The sequence below is a fragment of the Mytilus californianus genome, unplaced genomic scaffold (assembly GCF_021869535.1).
Source record: "Mytilus californianus isolate M0D057914Y unplaced genomic scaffold, xbMytCali1.0.p SCAF_2, whole genome shotgun sequence".
NCBI lineage: Eukaryota > Metazoa > Mollusca > Bivalvia > Mytilida > Mytilidae > Mytilus > Mytilus californianus.
In genome coordinates this window covers 58,911,916-58,924,225 of record NW_026262668.1, presented here as the reverse complement: position 1 = coordinate 58,924,225, position 12,310 = coordinate 58,911,916, and the positions used below count along the sequence as shown (strand labels likewise).

At 31.6% G+C, this 12,310-nt stretch overlaps 2 protein-coding genes across 9 annotated transcripts in view; one reads left to right on the top strand and one right to left on the bottom strand.

Moving 5' to 3' along the window:
• Positions 1-228: 228 nt before the first annotated feature.
• Positions 229-12,310, bottom strand: part of LOC127730130 (thrombospondin type-1 domain-containing protein 7B-like) — a 203,386-nt gene continuing 191,304 nt past the window's right edge. For 5 of the 8 annotated variants that reach the window (XM_052238264.1, XM_052238265.1, XM_052238262.1 and 2 more), the window contains one exon: positions 9,804-12,143. In XM_052238264.1, the coding sequence (XP_052094224.1) occupies positions 10,787-12,143 (1,357 nt within the window). In that variant the 3' untranslated portion in view covers positions 9,804-10,786. Of the gene's footprint in view, positions 2,485-9,803; positions 12,144-12,310 lie in introns of those variants that run through there. The other 3 variants (XM_052238268.1, XM_052238271.1, XM_052238270.1) reach the window with 3 other exon arrangements.
• LOC127730131 (uncharacterized) lies at positions 4,566-9,664 on the top strand. Its single transcript, XM_052238272.1, has 2 exons — positions 4,566-4,757; positions 7,570-9,664. Exons 1-2 carry the CDS (start codon positions 4,682-4,684, stop codon positions 7,974-7,976), a joined length of 483 nt encoding a protein of 160 aa, XP_052094232.1. The 5' UTR covers positions 4,566-4,681; the 3' UTR covers positions 7,977-9,664.

The following is a 12,310-nucleotide window of genomic DNA, read 5'->3' as shown; positions in this document are numbered from 1 at the left end:
AGAGAAGTAGCATATGCAAATCTTAACACTCTTAGACGTAATTTTAACATAGCTAGAGACTGAAAAGACAAACTATAACACAACGACAAGTATGACGACCATCATGCCGACCAGGGACTAAATTCAGGCTGCATTCATTTTGATTTAACATGGTTACTGTTCAAGTATCATAACTTCCTTGAATATCTTCCGTCATCTCTATAATAAGTGAAAAGAACGAATTCAAACTATTAATGATAATTTTTTATAACAAAACAATGAATTATTTTGAGAATGTTTTGATGATAATGTACATTACATGATAACGATGAACAATAAATAAAAATGAAAAATATATTCATCCATTTTCAATTTGTACATAAAATAAATGCCATTACTGATAACATAAAATTACACATTAACATTTAAAATAAATTATTCTTCAGAAGAAGGCGATCTTTAAAAGTTAAGCGCATTACATTTGCGCGCATTATGGTAGTAATTTTTCTTGAGATAGCAAACAAGATATTTTTGCATTTAGGCGTATTCACTTTACAGACAACGCAGGTAAAATATATCGATAATTCATGTAGAAAAGTTTAAATTAGAAAAAAAAGAACTATTGTTCAATATTTTTCATATTTGAGGTTATGCTTATCATTTGATCAATTACACTATTCATTCACAATGCATTACAAACTTTAATTCCAGATACAAGAGTAGAAAGTTGTTTTAGGCATCACTGTATTCAACAGAGACCAGATGTACTTCCAACGAACGGGAATAATTAAATCAGCGCATTCATGCATTTTGTGTCTCTTAAAATTTAACTTGAAAATTCAAACAAACAACATATATCAGTTAAAAAGACTTAATAAATTGGCAGCTATACGCAGAAGTTAAAAAGTAAAATCAAATATATATTGATATATTTGATTCATATTTATCCTGATATTTCATCAATTTCACCTATATCACACTTTGAAATGAATGTGCACAAATATCATTCAAAGCTTTGCGCAAATGTGTTGCTTTTTATACCCAAATGTAATAGTAATGCACACAAACATAATGAACCGTACAAAACTTTTTATAAACAAATGTTCCGGCACACTGACAAATACACATCAAGATCAAATCAAACGTGTACACAAAAAAAATGTACATAGCATATGTTTTACTATTTATATGTATTGCAAGGTTCTAAACGATTACAGCTGACTATTATTGAAAGAGCGAATACTTCCAATACTAAATTTTGTCCGAGAACATTTCTTGTGATTTCTTTTATAAATTGATTAAAAATGATTTGAAAGTTTAAAATATTTAAACTTTTAGACAAATAATCATATGCATTTTATTTCAGTCCATTCGAGAAAGAAAAAACAACTTTTAGATAAATTTGTGCATCGTATTCATGATTGGACAGTCCTAGTGCGTCTACGTTGTACTCACATATACTTAGTAAAAGGTTGCAGCAATTATATCTTCGAAAGTTTACTAGATGTAAATGTGAAGAGTTCCAAAGAATGTTTAAGTAGTCAATGAACCAAATTTGTGAATAATAATACAAAGTAATACATGCATGATTTGAATCAAAATGAGTGATCACCTTTTACAGATATTCACATGTTTATGTATAGAGGACTTTTGTGGTAAAATGCGAAAAAATTTACAAATGGGGCAATGAGTTACAATTAAATAATCATGCTTAAGATGCATTGTATTTAAATTCAAAATAATCGTACAAGATTTCCGTTAATTTGATGATAATAAAAATATTCTACATGAAACAAAGAGAAATGGTTCGATCTAAATAGATAAATCTATGATAACTCTTTTAGTTGATGACATATGATGAGGGAGGCGATTTCATTGAATAACCTCGGATCACATGTTTGTCGTGTGTGAGCCAGGATTCCAGGCTAACACTATAATTGTTCACTCTATTCAGCTGAAATGCGCACTGGTGACTTATCAATTACAACAGAGTAAATGTAGTTTTTCATAAACGTTTGAAATCGTTTTGAATATGTGCATTATTCTTACAACTAATGCGAAATCACATGGAAAGTTCATTTTCATATGATATTAATCATGTCACAAAATCACAACAAATTACAGTAAATCATCATTTTGCAGACTCCACCCAAGATTTTCCTGCTGCCCCGCAGTAGAAGTATTCATGTAAAGTTGATAAGTTACAGTATTACATACGTTTACTCTTCACTTGAAAATAAAACATATAATAATGTTTTGCTTATGTATTATATAACAAAAGCATATAATTATGTTCTGCTTAAGTATTATATAACACTTTGTTTCCCGGTGTACATTGTACCTTTTTCAAAATCCGAATCAATGTATGTAGTTGTCACTAGTTTGTCACCGGAAATATGGCCATTTTGGTCCTTACTTGATCTGATATCCGCTAAAGAATCAAGTGATCCTGACCGTTTTACTACCATTCTTTTCGACTTAGCTCTCTCCTTCCGTAAGTTCCGACTGAAAGAAAGAATATCTTATAAAACATAACCATATCATGCGCACAAATGACTTAGATTATTGAGATCTAAATAAATACATGAAAAGCTGAACATTTGTCCTTTACTTCTCGGGTTCTAAAAAAATGCAGAAATGTACAAAATGCCGATTTTATTGTAGTGTGTTAAATATATTTACAACAGTTTCAGAATCGGAACAATTTATAGCTTGATATATTTTACAGACACCTGTCTTATTTGGAAGACTGTATTCTGACTATCGCAGTATCGTTGTGTTGCTGTGTCATTGATGTCAAATCCAATACTACGTTTATTCACAATGTTCGCATGGACTTATTTCAACTTTTGTTCCTGAACATGGTACCTGAAACCATCCCCGGTTTTTGGTGGGATTCTTGTTGGTCAGTCTTTAGTTTTCAATGTTGTGTGTTGTGTACTATTGTTTGTCTTTTTGTCGCTTTTTCTTTTTTGCCATGGCATTGTCAGTTTGTTTTGACATATGCGTTTGATTGTCCCTTTGGTATATTTGGCCTCCCTAATATGAAAATTGAAAGTCAATAAATGGGATAAAGGTGTTTCATTTGAAACGCAAATTTGTCGAAATTATGTTTAGATTGTTTCATCAGGACTATCACGATTGCATGACCTTCCGTCTGAGTTAAAAATATGGTAGCTGTACACAAAAGCAAAGCGAAAAATTACTCAGTCTAACGTAGAAATTATAATAGTTTTTATTCACAACATTATCTTATCATTCTGGATAAAATAAAACTTGTACAGTTTGTCTGCATCACACGTAACGAGCGACGATCAATGTTTAGAATGCGTTTAACCTCTACTGATTTTTTATGAGGTGTGTTGTTCCACATACATTTGGGTAAATGGTTAAGCACAACTGCAGTCTTTCAAATTATCATCATTTTTTGTCAGATGGGTAAACTTTGAAGTTTTGCATGGAATTTCTGTGACATAGGAAAAACATGATATGTTTGATTCCAGTAAAATACCAGCGACTGAGTCAGATATTCGTTGTCAAGTTTTAAATACAGCGTTATTTGAAGGTACCAATCATTTTCCTGTAGAGGCTTATCAATGATTTGCACAACAGCGATTACATTCAAACGTAATTTCACTTAATGTTTTTTTTTAACATCTGTAATCATTTTTCCCACTCAGATTCATATCTTAGAACTTCGGATTCTTTGTAAAAGAAAATACCATTTAAAAAACATATCTGTGAAAATCTGAAAAACATCTTGGGGCATGACGGAATTAGAGTCGTCTGTTTGACAACTAACTACATGATTTGTAACATACTTCAATGTGGATATTTCAAAGGACAGTCGCGGATTCAAATTGTGTCCCTTCATCCAAGCGACATGAAAATGTTTTAAAACCAAATGATCATGTTTCTTTTCACTTTCACATAATTGTGACACTTGGGTCAGATCCATCATTACCAGCAAATAAGAGGCCGGTTGATTCCTTCCCGACAGGGCTAATTTTTCGATTTGAGTATTTGTTGTTTGTTTTATAGAGAATACGGTACCCTACATAACTTTAGCTATATTTTCGTGTTCCCCGGGTATGTCATTACACCTAAGATTTGTTGGCTAGGCATCATACTACCTTCTACAGGTAACTCATTACACAGCACCCGTGCTAACCTTGCTCGTTTCGGTCAGTTGTGAAATTGTATTCAGGATCCAAAACCTAGAGTAGTAATTTGAATTTGATTGCAAAATTTTTCCATCCACATTAATTGTTTTCTAAATTATTTTTACATAGACGATCATTGAATATCATATAAGTTCTATACTCAGTGATCGTAATACTAAACCTGTCAGAAGCCCGATTTTATTATAGCAATGGTCATAGTAATGCAAAAAAATTCTGCTGAGATTTAACTTTGTAGCAATTGTTGTGGTACAAAAGTACGTACTTGTATGACTGATAAAATCGAAGTCTTTAGTCTGACTTTTGGTATTTTAAGGCAGACTTAGTACAAAAATATACCACAGGAAAACGTATGAAATCTAAAACAGTCTTGTATAGAAAATCTAACATCGAAGATATTTTGATACAAAATCCAAATTAAATGCCGACATTTTAGTTAAATGCATTATCTCTATTTTAAAATTACTATCACTTGTTTACGTCAGTGCTTATCAAGGTAACTAGGTACGGCGTTCTGTAGTATGGCTTTAATTTGGTTAGAATTAAGTTTTTTCAAAGCCTTCGTTAGCCTTATGGTTTTGTTAGAAGAAACGAAAGGTAAGTAAAATTATTCATTCAAAAAAATTTATATTTAAAAAAAACAAAACAACTGTCTTTGTTCTTAATTTCCTGCTGTCGTCTGGGAGTCCCAGATGTGGTATAATTCATACCATAGACATATTGATTTATCTAAATTTAAAAATAACCCAACCATATTTTCGCTTACTAGTACATGTATTTAAATTGCATTTTTGAAACTTACAATTATATGCTCATGTTCCAACGTGGAATATGAAACAGCAATAATAAGAAGGGAACACTGAAATGGTTTTAAAAATCCCGGTGGCACAATACTTCTCTGAAAATATTTTGTTTTTTTCCCAAAACTGTGCAGTCACAAGCTCAAATTTGTTGAAAAACTGGACTACATTTAATATCAACTTTCCTCAAAATAAATTGTATAGAGGATTTTTTCCATTGTAGCCCAAAACAGTAGTTAAAACTGACGTTTGTCATTTCTGACATCAACCACTACTCTTAAGCCTGTAACAAATGGTGTTTATTTGTTCTTTGAATTTTTGTCAGGAGTCTTTAACTAGAGGCTATCAAGAGCCTGTGTCGCTCACCTGTAATTACTGATGCTTTGGAAATTATGTAAAATAAGGTTAAAATCATAATTAATAGTATTAGATATTAGATATTATAATGATATCTAAGATAATAACAAAAAACTGTAAAATTTCTGTAAAATTACTAACTCAGGGGCAGCAACCCAACAACGGGTTGTGGGATTCGTCTGAAAATTTCAGGGCAGATAAATCTAAATCTGATGAACATTTTTGCCACCTGTCAGATTTGCTCTAAATGCTTTAGTTTCAGAGATATAAACCAAAAACTGCATTTTACTCCTATGTTCTATTTTTAACCAAGTCGGCCATGTTGGTTGGAAGGCGGGGTCATCAGACAAATTTTTTAAACTAGATACCCTAATAATGATTATGGCCAAGTATGGTTAAATTTGTCTCAGTAGTTTCAGAGAAGAAGATTTTTGTAAAAGATTACAAAAATTTGTGAAAAATGGTTAAAAATTAACTATAAAGGGCAATAACTCCTAAAGGGGTCGACTGACAATTTTGGTACTGACGACTTATTTGTAGATCTTACTTTGCTGAACATTATTGCTGTTTACAGTTTATCTCTATCTATAATATTATTCAAGATAATAACCAAAAACTGCAAAATTTCCTTAAAATTACCAATGCAGGGGCAGCAACCCAACAACAGGTTGTCAGATTTGTCTGAAAATTTCAGGGCAGATAGATCTTGACCTGATAATCAGTTTTATCCCTGTCAGATTTACTCTAAATGCTTTGGTTTCAGAGATATAAGCCAAAATCTACATTTTACCCCCATGTTCTATTTTTAGCCATGGCGGCCATCTTGGTTGGTTGTCGGGGTCATCGGACACATTTTTTAAACTAGATACCCTTATGATGATTGTGGCCAAGTTTAATTAAATTTGGCCCAGTGGTTTCAGAGTAGAAGATTTTTGTAAAAAGCTAACGACGACGACAGATGACGGACGCCAAGTGATGAGAAAAGCTCACATGGCCCTTCCAGCCAGGTGAGCTAAAAATACAGATGGCTTCTATATCCAAAGGAGAAGAACACACCTGTCATTTTTTGTATGGGATTCATCAAAGGCCTTGGTGTAATTTACAGGCGTCTATAGATGAAAATAACTTCCGTCCATATATCATTTTTCAACCAAAAGGTTGTTCTTTTTTATTTAGAAAAAGGTAACAATCAATAACAGTGAATGTTTGTTTTTCTATAAACATTAATTTAATAAGAACAGTATAACAATAGAGATATATTATACTATGATTTTATAAGTCTCCGAGACTTGGCTAATAAATCTTGAATGCTTTTGTAGTTGTTTCAGGTGTGTTGTTTTGGAAATTTGTATGGTACTAAATGTCCTTTGCACTTTGCTGTTTTTCTAATAACATGACGCTTTCGAGAGTCTGTCTCAGTTAGCATTGACTTATGTGATAAAAATGTTTATTCTTCAAGGGCATTCAATATCAACAGGAACAATTTTAGAAAGCCTTGAAATCATTCAGTCTGAATTGTTTAATTGAAAAGATATTTGAGTGTTTTACTTCAAGGTACTATGTGAAAACCACATTATGGACCACTGAATGTAAACTTAAAAATACACTTATTCTACTACAATTTATGTAACATTTTCTTTAAAATTTCTGTTTATAGTAACAACAATCATATTGGTACGAAACAGTGGATAGCCATATATGGATGGGTATCAAATGTGTTGATTGAAAGTCAAATATCTAAGTAATTATCAGAAGAAAAAAAAAACATTTTGCATAGTAGATCAGATGATGGACAAACTTTAGGAACTGAACACACTATGGTCAATTTTGGTTTCAACTTATTTAATGGTCTTAGAAAACCAGAATTGTTTTTAAAAAGACATTAATAACTATACCTGTTCCTTGGTATATAAATTTCAAAGCCTCCAAGACAAAGTTTAAAGAGACTTGAGGTTTTTACTTCATTCTTATTTCTTTTTCTATCGCACAAGAATTAGGCCAAGTCTGTGATTACAAGCCTATGTCCTTCCATCATAATTTAGGTGTTGCAATATATATGAATATACATGAATATATATGTATGAATAGAATAGTTCAAATAAGACAAAAACAAAGTGTCAAGCTCTAAATGTGACTGTTTATATTATACTGATATTTTTTTTCATTAAAGTTTCCGATGGTATTTTGAGAAAAAAAGAGAGGTTAATAAATATAAATGCTGCAATAAAATTTCAATAATATTAATGTTTTAGGACTTCCACTAATAAACAGAGAAGACTCAGAACCAGTCAGACAAGCAACAAAATGCCAATACAAAGGAACAACATATCTTGAAGGATCAACAATAAACAGTGGCGTGACAGCAGATGGTTGCAAGTTTGCCTTGGTTTGTAATTCTGGTGGAACAGTATCCCATTTACAGGAGCCAGACTGCCCTAGGCCAACAACCACTACTACAACTCTTAGTGGACCTATCGGTTACTGCTTCTACAATGGACATAACTATAATCCTGGACAGCAAATAAGTCATGGTCAGTCAGGGAACTGGTGTTACTCCACATACTGTAGTTATGATGGTCAAATATTAAATGCAGACAACTTTAACTGTTCTCCTAAACCAACACCTATCACAACTATACCAGTGATACAAGTTGGTTAATACAGATTAAATCTTATATTACCTTTTTTGTCTTTTACTTATATCATAATAATGCAATATGATTGGTTAAAACCTTTGTCATCAGGAACATTTTTGGGCTTATTTGGTCCTGCAAACTTACTTAAAGCTCAAAACTTGAATGCTTTCATTTTTTTTTTATATTGCATTAAGAACCAGTTGGATAAATGCCTTCACAAAACTGTAATATTAAATTAGATGGCCCAATTTGAATGTGACATAATAGTGGTCACTTATCAAATTGTAAGAAAAAAATATATTAATTTCAGGAAACTTTCAGTAAAATTGATAGAGAGCACCAGCCTCATAAACACTGTCTTTTGTGGGCAAGTAAATAAACACAAAATACACTTCCTGCGTGAAAATTATTTTTGGGGCAAGGATTGTGCTTTATTTTTTTTTTTTTTTGCATATTACAACAAAGGGTAAAGATGTTTTTGCAAAATTCACCATGCTATTAAATTAAGTCTTTTTATGGCTGTATCATTTACCTATAAAGAGCAGCTATTTGTTACTAAAATTGCAATGTTTTACAATACAACTAATTCTAATGCCAATTTGACCCCTAGTCCTACTTTTCCCAAATGACATTCTAAAACAAATCTGCCTTTTTTACATACAGTTTAAATGTCCAATCTTTTACCCCTGTCAACCTGTTTTGAAGAACCTACCTTTTGGGTTTGTTGTTAATTTGTTTTCATCGTAAATATAGATGAAATATTTGCCACTGGATGTTCAGCAAGCTAATTATGAATACAAATGAATGAACGAGTGCTCTTTATAAAAGTAAATACACTTCTGTTGCTAGGGAGTTATTTTTCTGCACCCAAGATAAATTCCCAACATGAGTGCACTGACACTATTGCTAGCAAAACTACAAATAACATGATATCATCAGTAATTAGCTACCAACAAATGTTTGCCACAAATCAGAATTAAATGAGAATATTTTGGTCAGTGTCTCCAAATCATCAATCCTGTAAACTTTCAAAACATTCCCCATTGAGTTTCAGAGAGAAGATATTTGAAAATTGGCACTTCAGAATCAAAGATTATGCACCCAAGATAAATTCCTAACATGAGCGCACTGACACTATTGCTAGCAAAACTACAAATAACATGATATCATCAGTAATTAGCTACCAAAGACTGCACTAACGAAATTACCAATTTATTGCTAAACACAATTCTACCAACATATGTTTGCCACCAAATCAGAATTAAATGAGGATTTTTTGTTCAGGGTCTCCAAATCATCAATCCTGTAAAGTTTCAAAACATTCCCCATTGAGTTTCAGAGAGAAGATATTTGAAAATTGGCACTTCAGTATCAAAGATTATGCAGCCATGTTTTTCATCCCTTCAAAACAAAATGACTTTTGATTCTACACACCTGCCACATGTCATTTCTGTCAAATTTGGTTACAATTTGTCAAGAGGTCTAGAGATGAAGATGAAAATGTAATTTCCAAGGGATCTATGTACAACTAGTGCCACCATGTTTGCCACCTTATCAACATTAAATGAGGATCATTTGTAAAGTGTCCCCAAGTTATTACTCCTGTGACTGTGGTGTAAAACTATTATCGTATGAACAATCGTGAAGCCTCTATTGAAAATAACATATAATAGCCTCTGAACCATTCAGATTGCCAAGATTTATTGAAATTCACTCCTAACTTAAATATAAGCCTACTATCACACAATCTTGGTCAGTTTTTGTCAAAATGAAAAAAAAAAACACTGAAAAAAAGAACATATTACAAGCATCAGTCTGTAAACTTTGCAGAAAAAAACTAGACACAAATATCAAATACCACAAAATGCATGTTAATTTATTCTACCTCATGAAATATTCAACAAACATATAATGCTTATTTCAATGTATGTATAATATGGTAAATACAAATGCAATGTAAATATAAACAAAAAACTAAATGTAAACAACAACTGATTGCATTCATTAACAAAACATTAGTGATAAATATTGTGCCAGTTGATCAAAAAATAAAAGTGCAACAATACAGTTTTGTTTGTGTATATTCGACTTTACTAATTGCTGTTTCCATAAGTATATGTGACTGATTCTAAAAAGTCCAACACATTTTAAATAAGTGATTAATTTTGATTGTCATATGCTACAACCCAAAATCAAATGAACATGGATATCATAGCTGTAAGTAGTAAGTAATTAAAATACTTATGACTTAATACAAACATTAGAACTTCATCTTGCATTTGAAACTTTGATAGCTAATTTTTGTAACATGAAAATAAAAGACTGGCTTTCAAAAAAAATATATAATTATAGTGGAACATTTCATGCAAACATCTACTAACATGCACACATTTATCATCACCTATGTATCTAAAAAATATATATAATTATCTAATACTTATATAACATACACGATTCTAATGCTGTTTTTTTCAAGAACATTAGTATTTTGTAAAATACATGCTATTAAGGCTCAACCTTGTAAATTCATTAAGTAGTTTGTTTGAGAAATGACAATAATTGTTCAAAATGTAAAGACCAAAATAAATTATACCCATTATCATTCATTCACATGTGCTTGAAATTTCATGATTCTAAGAGGATATATTTCATGAAAAATACCATTAACAAACCATGAAATGCTCATGTAAATTTGAAGCAGTTTTAAAATGGAAAATGAGTTTAATGAATGAATTTATAAAATTTGAATCAACAAACTATGAAAATGATAGTATATAACCTATTTTACAATTCAAGCATCTGCATTCAAAATTTCTCATCTAAAATAAATGTTCTACACTGTTGTATTCTTAGACAATTTACTCTTCTTCCGTGCATTGATGCATTTATGACTTATCAAATCTTTAAAGGTATCATATGAATCAGTTCGTCCATCAAGAGATAATGTACTTTCATCATTTTTTCCCAAGTTATCACCTAACCCTTCACTTTTTGGTCTATTTTCTTTTTTATTCCTTATTTCTGATTTATTTTCATTTATATTCAAGTCATTCAAATTAATATCTGATATACGACCTTCATCAGTTTCATCAAGGTTACCCAACAACCTTTGTTTATTTTGACCTTCATCACTTTCACTTATTTTAGTTTGTCTTTGAAGTTTTGTTTTTTTGCCCAGTAACGGCTTTTCTTCTTGCACAACTTCATCATTATAGTCTTTTGAATCTGATTCTTCTGAATTATACTGCTTTGAAAAAAGCAACTTTGACAAGTTGTTCATTTCACTAACTAAACTGAGATCAGATTCACTTTTATAAACAGACGGTCGTCTGCTTTCTTGATCTGATTCAGTATGGTGTACAGAGAAGAGCCCACTTCCACTGTCTAGGTAAAGACATTGTTGGCATTCGTCCTCTGTGTCATTAATTTCTGGTTCTCCTCCAAAACTAAAAAAGTTTGTTTTGGAATCATTGGAGAGTGCAGATTTAGGGGAGTATTTCTCTGAGCCTGTAGGTACATGCTCTAACTGTACAAATTGAATGATATTATTTCCATCTTCTGTCTCATTACCATCACATTCAGCAATAGTATAACTATCAAAAGACCTTTGTTTGTCAAAGGAATTTTTATTTTTCAAACGTTTATTTGATGTAGGAACAGTAGCAGTATAAGACTCAATTGTTCTGCCACTATCATTAGAACTATTCTGAACTGATATAGCAGAATCTGACCCGTTACCTGTAAGTTTCTTTGGTATTTCTGTTAATTCAATATCAACAGAACTTTCATTACTAATTGTAGGTTTATCACTGTAGTCAACTTCAGGGACACGTTTGAATGAACTATTATCTATATTATTATCTACAAAAGCAGTATATGTTTCCTTGCAATCCGTGTCATGCACATGCTTACTACACCCACAAAAATACAACATAGAATAAAACTTTCTAGCTACACGACTGCGAACACTTTTGGAAGATGCCCTCACCCATAACGCATTAGTGGTGCTATTTTCATACAGGTAATTAGTATTGGTTGGTGTGGGAGCAGAAAGATGGGTGTTTACATTTGGACAATGTTCTCGCTCTACCCCATTTTCTCGTCGACTTTCTATAGTTCCAGTATTCAGTTTCTCTGCAGCTTCTTCATCTTCTGCCTCTCGAGGACGAGGGCCCGAACGAAAGTGTTCGCTGTGCAGAAAAGATAAACATAAAAACGTGAGAAAAATAAATTTAACTAAAATAATAATAAGAAAAAGTAAAGCAAGTATTTTTTTTTTGAACATTTTATGTCACCCATAAATATTTATTTATGAATTCTCTATTTGCAAATTTGATTTCTTTTAATATTGCTTCTA